The sequence below is a fragment of the Rhea pennata genome, chromosome 7, assembly GCF_028389875.1.
Source record: "Rhea pennata isolate bPtePen1 chromosome 7, bPtePen1.pri, whole genome shotgun sequence".
Lineage (NCBI taxonomy): Eukaryota > Metazoa > Chordata > Aves > Rheiformes > Rheidae > Rhea > Rhea pennata.
Genome location: NC_084669.1, coordinates 31,450,818 through 31,466,301, shown reverse-complemented (window position 1 = coordinate 31,466,301; position 15,484 = coordinate 31,450,818). Strand labels below are relative to the sequence as shown.

Genomic DNA, 15,484 nt, shown 5'->3' with positions numbered 1-15,484 from the left:
AGTACCTGAATTGCAGGGCCAGTAATAATACATCGGTCATATTTAGCAACGAATATGAGCTGTGTACCCATAAGTTGTTATATAAGATGTTTTGGCAACATCTGTGAAAAAAGGCAGATACAGAACACTTCAGATATAACTGCACGTGCTAAAAACATCCTGTATTAAATCTGCAGAAACCTAAAGGTAATTCAAGACATTCTGCAGGTGGCTGACTTAAGAGCCTGGTAACAGTGCACAATATCCCTCACCTTTCAGGATATTTCATTCCCGTAAGGCTGGACATGGAAGCTGTGGAATGGACTTCCAAAAGGCAACCTATCTGCCACCCCAGAGAAAGCAGCACCCTCCTGGCACCTTTTCCTTGCCTCATAGTTCAGACAGAAGGAACTAACGACCGAAGAATCACATTACTATTCCATCCTTTTAATGACAGTTTCTAAGGTGGCATAGTATTTCTGGAAGACAAAAAAATCTGAGGATGTTTTTCTTCTCAAAGCCCACATTTGTCAAGCAGTAGGAAAAGTGTTTAGATTCCTACAGGGTCCTTGTCAGTTTAGTAAAAGGGAGCGAGGCTATTCATGCTAGCAAACCAATTACTGTTTTAGCAAATAACAACTTGCTTGGAGAGGTCTGTCAGAGTCCTCCAGATGAGTCTCTGGATTAGATTTTGCATAAGCCAGCATAGACAGCAATATTCAAAATCCTGCCATAATATAAGACTGCCCTCCCTCAAGTGATTTGTTGGTGCAGGACAGACACATTTTTCAACATGACGGAAATTGCTTTGATTCTCTGAAACGACCAGCCTTTTCTCCTCATTACACCACACCTAATAAAAAACCAAAGCTCCTTTTCTCTGCAGGCCGGGAGGGGACTAAGCTTTCCCTGGAGCAGGAAGAGCAGAGCAGCGGGCAGAGCTGCAACACGTAAGGCTGGCACTTCTCAAACTTCGCCTGGGGGGGAATCCGAGCCAGCCAGAGCTTCGAGGTGGAAATATCCACACCCCTCCCTTGAAGGTTTTCCGTCTCTATAGCTACAACCTACCAGCAGAGCACAAATCGCAGAGGTTTCCCGTGCCTCCGCCTCTCCCGGGGCATCGCGCTGGCGCTCCGCTCGGCGCAGGCTCCGGGGCGGCCGCTCTGCCACGCGGCACCCACGCGGCGGCCGCTCCCACGCTCGACCATCACGTCCTCACCTGCGCCGCCCAAGGGAACGGCTTAATTCGGCATTAAACGGTTCCGATCGAGTTTACACGCTTTCATGTTTTACCCAGCACCATCTGCCAGACTAGGAATGAGATTCTTAACAGTCTCTAAAGGTCACCCAGACTCACAGAGTACAACTGAAAGTTCAAGACCTACGCTACCCAATTATTGTACCGTCCTTGGAAACGGCACCTAAAATTAAGCTTAAACTTGAATTACAGTAAGAAAAATACAAGAAGCCCTAAGATGTTGCCTACACCAAGGTCAAATCTGTTACTGAAATCTGGAACGTGAACTAGTAGTCCGTATTTCACACGCTCAGACAATTACCAGCTGCTAGAGACTTCTGATGCTATTGAAGTGGGACAGATTGATCACATCAGCCAGATTCAGGCTGTTTAACTAAATATGAAATGCTCCACAGCCCAATACCTATCAGAGTCCTGTTATCCTCACAGATTAACCCTTTCACATCAGACATAGGCATAAATATAATAACAAGCAGTACCAGCACAAAGGTTCCTAACAGGATGAAATATCCAAAATCAGCTGTGAGTTAGTACAATCGCTTTCTAATACTTTACAAACATAACATCAGAGCTAAAGCCATCAGTCCTGGGAAATAAAACAAATAATTAACTTGATCCAGGAAAAAGTTGACCAAAAGCAACATGTTCAGATCCAAGCGTACTCATTTTATTCTTCTTTCTTACGTCTCCTCTGAAGTTACACAGTCACGGAAAACCATCTCACGTCAAATTCCTAAAGAGGACCTTTCTGCCGGGCACAGCTACTGACCTGCAGCATCTGAAGATAGCCTTCCTGGGGATCACACAGCAGCGAGGAGATTCGGTGGTTGTTCCTCATGCACCTCTGATTATTGTCCCTTGAGAGGGGGAAAATTTGCCGGATAACTGTCATCCTCCCCAGAGCACTATGTACCAACTCCAATATCTCATTATCAGTGATCTCCTGCGAATAGAGACACAGTCTTTTAGAAACATATACTTATCCACACATTTTATACATTCATATTGTTATTTGATAGATGTTTCTAAACAGACAATGGAAGAAAAAAAAATACACATGCACACGTTTAGTCTGGGCCAAATGATTTTACGTTGTGTTTAATAACAGCGACGGTATTTTTCTACGCATCACCTGAAACAGAAAGCAGTATACCACACTACCATGTACCTTGGCAATCCTAGTACTCTCGGGGGTAATTCCTCATTGTAAAGTACAGGGACAGTCTCAGTAGGTTGTAAATAAGGAACAAGAGCCTTCAGTTGGAGTCCAGACCACATTTATACAGAAAGAGTTTTGGTTTAAAGGAACAGAACCTCATGACATGCCCAGAACAAAACCACAAATGCAAAGCACAACCGTCTTTAAGAAAGGTGGTCTTTAAACCTACAGGGGCCCAAGAACAAGCTCACAAGAAATTTCTTTCCCCGTTAGACCAGTAGATCATTTCTGCAGACTAGGACTGATAACAATGTAAGGAGATCTAAAGTTCCCTGAATTAGGAAAAGAAATCAAGAATAGGGGAAACTTTGTGGAAGGAGCTGACACATTGAGGGACCCACATTTCCTCACACAGACTATTTTGGGACTAGGAGCAAGGACACCTCAAGGACAGGACGCTCCTCTTTCCAGGCTTGGCATCTCCAGAGTGTCCCAGCCTCCCATTTCACTCGGGGAGGAAGCCAGCGCTGGGCCGAGCAGGGCTGCTGGGACCACTGGTGGTTGTCGCTACCTGCCAGGGACCCGCATCGTGGGACGTGCCTCAGCGGGCGTGAGCCTGGGCCTCCGTTTTTAACATTCAGGAAGATAAATATTTTGCTTTCCTGCTGTTTGCTCTGCCAGGCTGTGAGCGAAATGACTGTGGGGTTATTACAATCACTTGCTACAGTTCACTAGTACTGTAGCTTTGGCTCTGTTTAGTTCTTTCTGCCAGTTTCCCATCTTTTTTAGGAATATGAATTTTTAACTTTGCAGAAGGTGAAATCCTTTGTATTAATGACAGACCAACTGGCGCGGAGAAAAAGAGACAGAAAATCAGAAAATAAATATTCTCCTACAAGGCAAAGATTTTGAGGCTTCTTAGGAAAGCCTGGGATGCCCCTGCGGCCTCGCAGGGAGCCGCGGCAGCAGCCCCACACGCCTGCAGACCCCTCCAGCGGCTGCTGGCGTCCTCCTCGGTGGTGGCCATCAGCATCAGCAAGCGATGCATTCATTTCGGAAGCAGGGTTTCAGTTCGGCAGGGCAGAGGACATTAAAAAGGCTGCTGGAAGAGCTGAGAAGAAAAGCTCTCCCCCGAGCTGGAGCTGCAACAGCGGTGCGGGGCGCCGCAGGCTCCCGGCCGGGCAGCGGCCGGCGGGGACCCTGGCCCAGCCCGGGCGGCCCCGGTGCCACACGCTCCACGGCCACCTGCAGCCTGACGGGGACGAACACAGAAAGCAAGCCAAAAAGGGAAAAACGAATATATGTAAAGCTGGCTTGTGCTTTTGCATCCGTCAGAATAACAGCTCAATATTGGAAAAATAGGTCTAAGCCTACATGGGAAAAGCAGGGGGAAAAAAACATTTCACGCTGATCTTGTAATTAAGCTCTATTTTGTCCAGTTACCTATTTAAAAGCAATGCGTTTTTTTTCTGTTACGTACATACCACGAAACGTTTCCTTACACTGTGAAACCAACAGCTAAGCAAAGTATTTAATTTAGTCCTCGAGGTTTTTCCAACCAGCGTAGCCCAGATCCCAGCCCCGCTTGTGGCTGCCTTGCCCACCGTGCCGGCCCGCGCGCTCGCCCCGCTGCCGCAACGCGGGGCAGGTCCTTCCTCAGCACGCATGGTGGCGTTTGCGTGTGTCCAAGAGATACTTCACAGGGAAAAAAACAAAAAACAACAACAACAACAACAACAACAAAAAAACCCAGCCCCCTCCCCAATTCTCTGTTCTTCCTATGTGCATACTATATCAGTGATGAAGTTCACTCTTGAAAAATCTGGCGTTCATTTAGCTGTCTGTTGGGTCATTTGGGGCACTCATTTATCTGTTTACTTATCTGCACACAAAGAACTTCAGTTGGTTTGTAATACCTAGCCATTCTGCTCAGGGGAATATTTAAATCTGCTCTAGTTGTGCTCAGCTATCGTAACACAAATTGCAAAATGAGACAATTATGTTTCACATTAAAATCTCTATTTTCCTAGAGGTAATGACAGAAAATTATAAATTTTAATGACATTAATAATTTAAAAGGACCAAAAGATATTTCCACAAAGCATGTCCCTGAGAAAATTGGAGGATTAAACCAAATAGCAATGAGGAGCAGGATGCTCACGGACACAAGCTGCAGATTTATGGGGAATTTTCGCATTAGGATCAATACTATTTGTTGGGTTATTTTAATTCTCCTGAATGTACTGTGCAAATCTATAAAGGGACACTTGTCTCACTTGTTGAAAATCCAGAAAACATCCTTCTATAAGCTGGTTTTAAAACATTCATGACAGCTTACAGTGTAGACAGATTTATTCAAACTGAACACTATGCTGGCTTCCCCACATCCCACATGAACACACACACACATATACACTAAGGTTAATCCTTTAAGGCAAGGGCACAATCTACTTTTCATAGCGCTGACAACATTTTAATACAAGTCTGCATGTAAAGCACCTGTCAAACTCCCGTCCCCACTGTCCTCCCACACACCCGATACCACCTCACCTCTTCTTTTACCCAATACTCCTAAAAATTCCTAGAGATGTATGTATAATTTCATTGAATTAGCTCTATTTAGAGATATAAGGACTCCACACTGCATGTCAAACAATCTTTTTTAGATCATAGAGAGCACCTGTACAGTAAAAGATCCTGTGATTTAACAAAGCATTATTTCATACTAAAAAGTCATTGCATTGGAAGAAATGAAAAGCATCCAAAATTATAACCATCAGAAGTTGGGCAAAACAGTAAATTGCCATTGATTTTAATATGGATTTCACTCTTAAGAGAACTCGTAACAAAAAACGAGTCTAACCTCACTGCTAGTTGACTGAGACTGTTTCCACATAATTCAACCTGAATTCTGTACCTGAAAAATTATTTTGCGTGGGTTGCAGGTACATACGCAGTACTGCTTCATACATATACATATATATCTGTCTCTATATATACACACACACACTCTTTTCAAGGGTATATAAGAAAGAGGAAATTAAACATTTCATGGAAGAACTTCAGCCATGCGAAAGGTAGAAGCTAAAAGGAGAGAAGTAAGATTTTTCTGGGCAAGTAGTAAATATAGATTACCTGGAAACAAATTGGAATAAATTTAGATATGCAAATTATTGACTTCTGCTGTGAAAAATGTTATTTGCTAAATCTTAAGAAATTTTCCACAGAACATTTCTATGATTCCTATTCAATTTTTTATTTTTTAAGAAATCTGTGCATTCTGTATAATTTGAAAAGATTACACAGATTTTAGAATGCTTGCCCTACTTACATTTGTGAACTATCTTTAAAAATTCTTTTTTCAGGCAATGTAAGACATAGGAAAGTAGAAAAGATTTATTTTCTTCTTGATCTCATAAGAAATACATGCATTATTACACTGAATGATTATTTTAAAAAGCCTTTTGTACTTAAGAATATGTACATAGAGATTAACTAGATTTCTGGTTCATCAGACAATCCTAGTTCTACTGAAGGACAACTGAAACTGTAACAATTTATTTGCACAGGCCACTGGATCTCCCTGTTGATCATCTGAAGACCATATATTACAGCGATTTCTACCAAAAAAGAAAAGCAAAGAACCAACATTGCATTCCTGAGCCACGGATTTCCTCCAGATTCCTCTACAAGTCCTGCAACAGGAAAACCTTGTTCTTCACACATTGTCTAACACCAACCTATGTGCCACCTTTGGGGGAAAAGGGGGATAAAGTAGTTTGCTGAGATTCACTTTATTTGGTAATTGTTATCCTCTTCTCTCATTTTTCTGAACTTTTCGGAAAATATTTTATAGAGGAAAGTAAGTATCCAGATGATGATTGAGAAATCACTTGATTCTCAAAGCAAGGGGACAGAAAACTATAGACTTACTGGGCCCATCTGACATGATAAAAGAAAAGATACAAAGCAGTGGGCTGCAGGGTAGAAATGGAAAATCAGAAACACATCACACCAAGACAGAGACAATGCAACACTTTCTCATTCCTCATGTAACAAACCACCTCTTAAAGATAGTGAGATGGTGCTGAATGACCTATGAACACAGCAGAAACGAGAAGATGGAGCTGGAGTCCAGCAAAGGGTGAGTGGAAAAGCAGGGTGTATCAGAGGGAACAGGCAGAAGGGGAAAGGAAAACACACCACAAAACCAGATTATTTTTTTCACACTTGGCCCTAGCTGTTCAGCTAGGCTGCATCTGCAAATGCCTTATTAATCTGCTGACGTCTAGAAATTCAGCTGCTGGCAGCACCACCAGCATCACACAGAATGTGTCACTGGTCCAAAAGGGAAGAACAAGGTCAACTCAAGTCTAAAATTTTGGACTTTAAATTTGAGTGCTGTGGTTACCCAATCACCTTGGGTAACATCATACCACCACAACCTGGAGCTCCTCTGTTCTTTGGCACTCTTTCTGCCTGAGGCCTCTTGCCCTGTTGAAATTTGTACTCTGTATTTTCTAATCTTTTCATTACTACTGCTGCAGAAATTACAAGGCACTTTCTTCCTACTTCACTTTTCCCTTCTTCCCCTCCTCCACAACTGTCAGGGCTTCTTCTGACAAGTATCATCACAGCCTGGAAGAAGCTATCCAAGCACACTACTGTTGCAATTGCTATAGTGGTTTTTCTGTGCTTACTACCTCCAACTTTTCCATTCTAAGATCTTTTCTGTGGACTGAAAAGAGAAAAGGTCCAAGAGCAGCCCTTTCTAGATGTTACTTAGCTTTACTTTTATTTTGCAATTGAAGCTTACAAGAGTTTCATCCATCTAACTACCAAACATTTTGCTTTCCTATAGATTTTGAAACCATAGGATACTTCACTCCTGCAGCTATTAGCCTTGAGCTATGTATTTCTGATTTCTTACTGAAAACAGATTTTCTTCAGTAACAAACTTGTCCCTGGCATTTAAATACCTGTACTTACGGCTAGTACTGAACATAATAAGCAAACTAAATAATCAAAAATAAAAATTATCGTGTACCGATGATTTTTAAAAAGCCCTAGTTATTAAGCTGAGGCTAGCACGGCAAGATGGGCTGGCCTGCAACGTTCTAACAATAAAATGGAGCTTTGATTTTGCAATAGATGTTACAAACACAACTTACCTTTCTGCATTCCAGCGTAGGTTGGTTGTTTTTAAACAGGACCAATAACAGAACAAGTTTTTCTTTGTGCTAAAGAAATGAGTCCATATTCAACCTCAGAGTTAAGCTACTCCACACAGCATCCTGATGTACGTGGAACTGTGCAATACAGAAGTATGGACTCCCACTGTGCAGTCCCCACAGACAGGCACAAGCATGGAGAATCGTGCTAGTGCATCCACCAGGACAATCTAGCACGCGATTCCTCCCTCCTCTGGAAGGCTTGACTGTGGAAACTTTACCGTGGTCACAGAAAAACGCAAGGGAAGACTGCATGACACAGTTTTACAAGGAACAAAGCTTTGCTTTATTAGGGAGGAATAACCTCCTCCTCTCCTGAAGTGTCTTGTGGAGACAATTACCCACATGGGTCGTTGGCAGAGCTATTAGGAGGATCCCCCCCACCCAGCACCTTTCTCTCCTACAGAGCTGCATGAAATATCTCAATCATTTAGAAAGTAAGGAACTAATATCAAACTTCCACCTGTTCTGCCCACTATCCCCAGGTTCCCAGTTTGAGAATTTAGTAGCGAACAATAGGTTGAATTGCAGCGTTTGTTACTGCGTGTGGTACTGAATGTGGTAATTCTAGGACTGAAAAATCAGAGTAATAATAGGTTTTTGTGTGTTAATAATAAAGACCCCTTTGTATCTGATCTGATGAGGGTTAATCTGGATCAAACAGGATGAGTTCAATGGAGAAGCAACAAACAAAAACTGTAGTCAAGTAGAAGCTCTAACCTTTAGTTTTCAGATTTACTTTTCACATCTCATAATTAAATCTATTTTTAAAGCACTGAAAGTGTCAGCAATTCATTGCTATGCATCTTTCTACCAAAGCTACATACGATTACAACATACTCCTCCATTTCAGATGAGTGCTGTCTAGAAATATGGTCTAAATTCATCCTTGGCTTAGTCAAATCACTGGAGCTGCCCCAAAGGTGGATTTGGCTGACAGCATCTAATCAAATACACTCACTCCAGCTTGCTCAGTAGTAAACTGAAAAGGATGGATTTCCAAGGCAATGGGAAATCAAATACGAGACAAAGTTCTCACAAACTTTATGTTCATCAGCAAAGATACTAAGTAAATGATTTGAACACAAGTATATGTGGTGACTATTTGTATAAACTTTCACTGTCATCTTTAGAAGAGATGTATGAAAAAAACTAGAACAGCAGGTGCACATCAGAAAAGTAATACCACCAGCTCTGGCAGCATTCATAATATAGTTATATTTCTCTTTCCAAAAGAGAAGCATAGCAGTCTTAAATAGTTTGAGTTGGAACCAGGAAGGGGGTAGAGTGAAACAGTAGCAAAGGCAGTGTTATGTTAGAGAGGTGATGAGATGGAAGAAAGGAAGTTGTTCCTATTCATTACCATATTTAGATTATCAGATATTTCCTGATACTTAATCTAATTCTTACTGTTGAAGGTTAAATTGCTTTCTCCTTATCTTTCCAGAGTGAACAAGTGATCACATTCTTCTTTGCATTATATATGTTCTACTGCTATATTCGTGCTTCATCTTCTCTATTTCAGAGAACACAAATCCAATTCTTTCAGCCTTTCCTCATAGGGCACATTTTTATCAAACTCTCACCATACTATTTTCTCTCCTCTAGATTTAGAAATTATTCCACATCCTCTTTCTCTGTTTCAAGTGTCTTGCCCAAAACTTGCAGTACTGTTCCAACAAGATCTCACCGGTGCGAAGCACAGCAAAGTCACTGCCCCCTTATCTTACAAGGGTGTTTCCATTAATATATCTGAGGAGCACATTTTCTCGCAAGAGTACAACAGTATTGATTCACAGTCTGTTTATTGTCCCTGATGATCACAAGTTGCTCCTGCAGATGCTCACCAGCTATAGCTCATTCTGTAGCTGCACTCCCGAAGTATTGAATTTCACCCTGGTGGACTTCAGAATGCCTCAGACTCACCAAAATAATCTCAAACTAGTAGAGCTGTATTTTTTTTTAACAGTCTGGTTAACTCTTCTTGTAACGCTAGAAGCAAGTAAGTCAGTAAAAACATTAAAGCTGCACTTGCTTTTTCCATTCAGCAACAGCCTTACACTTTTCTTTACTTTCTGCTAGATCTAATCTTTTCCTGTTGCTTATGACACCTAGCATGACTCGTTTTGCACTTCAGCCTGATTTTTCTTATCATTCACTTTCTTTCCCCTTTATGCTCCTCATTAATTATCTGCGCCGTTCCCCCCAGTTTTTTTGTAGAATTCCTCTTTGATTTCAAGATCTATAGAGCTATCTCTATGCAACCATAGTGATATCTTACTACGCTTCCTGCCTTCTCTTCACATCGGCATAATTTGTTATCATGCTTTAAAATAAACCTCCCCCCCCCAAGCAATTGTCTGTTCTTTTGCTATCTTTTATTTCTCCTATTATCTTCTCCAAAGCCCTACAAGCTGTGAGGTTGCAGAGTCTCTTTATTTAAGTCTATTATCCTTGTTCTCCTGTTCTCATTCCTTCCCCTTTTTCAACTAGTGAATGCTACCATTTCATGGTCACTTTCACACAAATTATCTTCTTTTCTATTCCTAACCTATTCTTTTTTAGCTGTAATTAAATCTGAACTATCTACGGTCTTAACTTTTTAAAGATGCAGGTATAACATTGTCAATCAAAGGAAATCACTAAGTCTTGACCATGTCCTACCATTACTTTTTCAGCTATCAGGGCAATTAAGGTCCATCATTAAACGAATTCTTGTTCTTTGGGCACTTCTACGCATGCACAGAAACCTTCTCCACTGTATCCACCCTTTGCCATTTCCTCACAGATACACAGATACTTCCCCTCACCTCTCCTTAGCTTCAGAGCAAGCATGTATAGTTTGGATAAGCAACGCTACAGGTCCTCCCTTCATCCATACCCGTCATCCATGAAAAGATATCTCCCAGCAGACAGTAGTTTTGTGCTATGTCCCACCATGTCTAATGCCTTTCAATTTAAACTGTAAATATTGATGACAGTTTGTTGAAAAAGAAATGAAAGGTGTCTGATAACAGTGAAACAACATTTCAGTTACTCGGCACCCATTCCACTGTTCAGTGAAGAACAACTGATTATTTTGTGTATGTGTATTTAACTGATTTTCATATGTGAAAGTTTAGAAACTTGGAATTAGAATTAAATTCATCAGTGTATACCAGTATAAAATCCAGATATGTTTTATATCAGCATAAAAAATTGTATTTAAATTGAATTATTTTTTCAGTCAAAAGTCCAGTTTTGCAGAACACTTTCCTTATCCTTCCCTCAATTTGGAATGGAGAAAATTTCAAAACCATGAAATTTCCCACTAAGTCAGAAACATGGTTTCTACTCCTACTTACAGCCCCGGACCTACTATAGCTGATAATAAAAAAGCTGACAGACTCCTAGAGCATTGCTCCTACTGCAACCACATGTAGATTCAGTTTCAAACACTGCTCTTTTGCCTCTCTCTCAGAGGTATGTTCTGGGCACTGTACAGCATTTTCTGTGAACATGCAAAAAGAGGGAAGGGGAGAATGAAGAATGTCAGGAGAAACCAACAGAGATGCTTGATATCAGGCACCAAAGGGAAAGAAATGCAAGTAAAGAAAAATAAAACTAGAAAAGGAAAACAGAAAAAAAGACAAGAAATAAATGCACAAAACAAGGAGAGCATCTACAAGTGTGCCATAGTGATGCCACAAGGAGAAACAGCACATATCTGCTGAAGCTGGTAGGCAGCATCATCAAAACTTACAGGCATAAATGACAAAGATACAGACAGAGGCTCACATACATTCTCACAGATCTTCTTTAGCGTGATAATTGTCATCTTTCGTGACTTCCAGCACAATCAATGGTAATCCAAGGTTTTGGCAATTCTTAAGACAAAGCGAGGTATGGAGTAGTCATTGCTTCTCAAAAGCTGTTTGCTTTTTTTGCAGGGTTTTACACAAAAACACATCTGTTCATTTGCAATGTACAAATTTACCAGCATACGGTTTTAAGTTAGCTCATCACAGGCTTGGTGGTGTTGATTACTTAACAAAATTAAAGTGATAAATTAGTTCCAACTCTGAAATTTAGCTTCTATCCTGCAGTATAGGACTGAGGAACAATAAAGATAAAAAGAAAAAAAAACTAGCTATTTATTCAGTTATCATTACAGAAAGATTAAAGTATTTCCATTAAGACTTAATAACAAACCTCTTGTAGAAATAGTACTGTGCTATATTTTCATTCTTACTATAGCAAAGTAAGCACAAGGTGCAAGTCTTTACTGGCTGGAAGATGCCAGACGGGAGATACTGCAGCCCGTGAACGGGCACTCAAGCTCAGTGTTCATCATCTTGAGTCCACAGTGGCCTATCCTGTGCCCTATATGGTCTAATGGGTACGGAATTGTAGAGCATATATACCAATATAGTCTATACGGGTACAGAATAAGCTTATTCTGCACTCATATAGTCCCCTATATGGATCCTCGAGGCGGGAAATGCCTACCACAGCTTGTTTTTACAGTCCTGTGATAATTCTCAATTCATGGAGAATTACATCAAAAACAGCTGATTTGACTGTTAATAAGAATGACAGTGCTAGGAGGTTATTAAAAGTTAGTTCCATTCTACAAATCATAGTCACATATCAACAACTAGTCAGAGAACAGCTTATTTTCCATCAAGTACCCATGCAGTCCTCACTGGTACCAAGTGGACAAACATGTACGAATTGAGGAAACCAGTTTATGTTACTGCTGGCATAGTGGTATACACAATATTAAACAATAAGCAAGCCCTAAGGAATCTGTATTCTATAGATAAATTCCATGTGGAGGTTCAAAGAATCTTTCTTCCATGGTATCTTCCAGCAACTAAAGTTCTTTGCTTTCCTACCAAAAAGAGAACGATCAAAACATTTCCTCTTCTTTTAGTCTGCATAGTCTTTCTCCAGAGTTTTATGAATTTGAAGTTTCTGTAATTGTCTGTTTGAATTCAACTGTGTTTTGGTATTGGTAAGTGCGTGCAATGATACTTCTCAATAAAGAGTATTTATGTTATATGCTGTACCTATAGCAACAAGATCCTTATACTTTTTTAGGTGGTATGGAAAATCTAATTTTTTCTTGTCTTGTGAAGAATGAATTTATATGTTAGATTCACACTTTGTTATCACAGCTTCCCTATCCAGTGGGAAAAAAAGACTTCTCAAAGTAAGAGCAAACTAGGCACCTTTTCTGATGTGTATTTGTATGGACGGATATAGTTGTGCATGAGCACCAAAGATTTTTATTTGGGATTTTTCAGATTCAGGCTTTATGAAGTGATTTTTAATATCTGAACAATAACTACAGTAGTTACAAATTCAGAAACATCCCCTCTCCATAAATGTTCAGGGCAATATGCCCTGTATTATCTTCACATGGATATAAATACTGCTTCCCTAGGCATATTGCTGATACTTTGTGCTGGGCCGTTACTGCAGCTGACAAATCAGGAAGTGCATAAATGTACCAAGAACTAGAAAGGATTTATAAAGTCTTTATAAGCAGAGATTTCACTCCCTTTCCTAGTCCTTCTATTTAATTACAGAGCGTTTCTAATGCCACACAATGCAATTTATAGTTATTATTAAAAATAGTCTATCCAACATTATTAGCTAGGTGCAAAGAAAGCAATGAGAAATTAACAAAGGAATTGGTTATTAAATTAGAGGCTATGTGCTTAAAATACAAATATGAAACAGTGAATATAGTTAGCTTTTTTTAACTTACACATTTTACTATCCTTTAACAAATCATTATTAAAAACAGAAGTATACAAAATAGTGCAATTTATCCTGAACAACCAATGATTTATAAATGATTATATATGGTACAACATTTCAAGCTTTCCACAGCTTTTTAAATATGAGTCAGCACTGATTCCCAATAGGGCATCTCAGTACTAAGATAAAACAAATGATCATAGTAGCAAGAGACGATACCATTTGCTGCAGACAGGAAATCCCACACTTTAATTTCCCACTATCCTGGATCTTGGCCAAAACACCAACACAATTCTGCACTAAAGAAAAACCTTCTTGTATCGTGTAACTGCCTATCCTAACAAGCTAAGCCTACAAAAGCAGCCTCGGCGCTCCTCCCTGCCGCTCACAGCCCCTGACCGCAGCCTCTCCGGCCGGCGAACGGCGAGACTCTGGCGTGCATGCACGCATGCATTTATTCCAGGTTTCCTTTGAGATATTCTCTTCCTACGAACAGCTAATGGGATAGGGTCTTCAGTAAAGTGGGAAAAAACAGTCTCTCAGCTGCTAACATGTACGCTGAAGCTTTACTTTGGTATTCAGCCTATGCCAGTTCAAATGAGACAGATGAGCAACGATGCCACACAGTTTGCGTTTTGTAGCATTCAAAAAGCAAAGACGGTAAGTTTGGTGTATCAGACAGTTTGGTTGGGTTCGGTATATCAAAACATATGAAACAAAAGATGATGATGAGTGAATGTACCAAGCTATCTTGCCTCTTTTGGCTTTCTTACCTCATTTACATAGACCCAGTGACTATCCTTTGAAGCAAGGTTGGTTTCCACAGCCTACAAAAATAAAAAAATATATAATAATAAAAATAAATAAAACAGGTGAAACATATTCAAGAGATTTCTTACATTAAAAAGGTACTACTATAAACGTCATTCTGATGGCTTTCAGTTGTTTTTGGCTTTGTTTCAGTAAAGCTCTTTTAATCTATTTTGTTACTACTTGACAGAAAGGTATTTTTACTGGTTGCAGTCACATTTCTCTGACTTCAGTATCTAAACCAAAGCACCCTGTGCCATGAAGATATTCTGTAGAAGCACCAGGAAGGCATATTGCAAAAAGGGTGCTACACCAACATGGTAAGGGATCCTATGATGCAGGCAGAAGAGAATGTCTTTCCCATGGTATGTAAGATTTAACTTTCATGGGATTATATTTCTAAAGGATCCTCATAGGTAGGGTTTGTTTTCAACATGTCTCAAAATATACTTTTATACCTCTTATTACAACTCTGATAGTCTTTTAGCCTGTTCAAATGAAAATACCACTTCGAGCCACTCAAAGAGAAGTTCATATGAGTCATCCTCTCTTGCAGCTTACATAACACCCAAGAGAATATTACAATTTGCACGGACATTTTGCTGGCTTCCTAGTATGGACCTGGATGATTACTGCATATTATAATGAACAGCACATCTCATCAGACAACATATTTATCAGTACACATACAATCCTTATGTTTTGCTAAGATGTTACAACTGGAAAAGACCACCGGCACAGCCAGTACTACTGGCAACGTAGTACTAGCAATGAGGACCCTCAGTGGAAGGATTTGGCAATACACGTGGCAAGTTTCTAACTGTCTGCTAGGACTGACGTGGATATGCTCACTTTAAGATATTTTGTAGTTTAATAAAGAGCTGCGGAGCATGAAGAGGCGCACACTATAGTCATAATATCGGTAATGTCCTACTTAACACACAGTGAAACAATTATATATGTTCATCTCACCTAACGAAAGAGGTGAGTGCAGGGGGCACGTATCTTAGGAGGCAGCTCATCGCACAAAGCCAGTTTTCTACGTTCCTGCCTTCAGCCACCTCCACCTGCCATGACAACATGACCCCACTTACTGAACAGATATAACTGGACATACAGCCACGCTATAAATGGTCTCAGGGATCACTGAAGTGAATCTGCTTAAAAGACAAACACAAATTAAAAAGACCCTTCCATTTACCATATTTCAACCTGGAGAATTTCAGCTCCCTGCTCTCTGTGCGAGGCCTCACGGACAGCCGCAGGGGTGCAGAGAGGCTACGTGGGCTGCAGCACAGC

The 15,484-nt window shown here is 40.4% G+C and overlaps 1 protein-coding gene across 3 annotated transcripts in view; it reads right to left on the bottom strand.

Annotated features, from left to right (window-relative positions):
* GRID1 (glutamate ionotropic receptor delta type subunit 1) overlaps window positions 1–15,484 on the bottom strand; it is a 493,423-nt gene that overhangs the window by 105,526 nt on the left and 372,413 nt on the right. For all 3 annotated transcript variants that reach the window (XM_062580143.1, XM_062580144.1, XM_062580145.1), the window contains exons 5-6: window positions 14,149–14,202; window positions 2,007–2,180 (exon numbers count right to left, since the gene is read on the bottom strand). In XM_062580143.1, coding sequence (XP_062436127.1) covers window positions 2,007–2,180; window positions 14,149–14,202 — 228 coding nt within the window. The remainder of the gene's footprint in view (window positions 1–2,006; window positions 2,181–14,148; window positions 14,203–15,484) is intronic.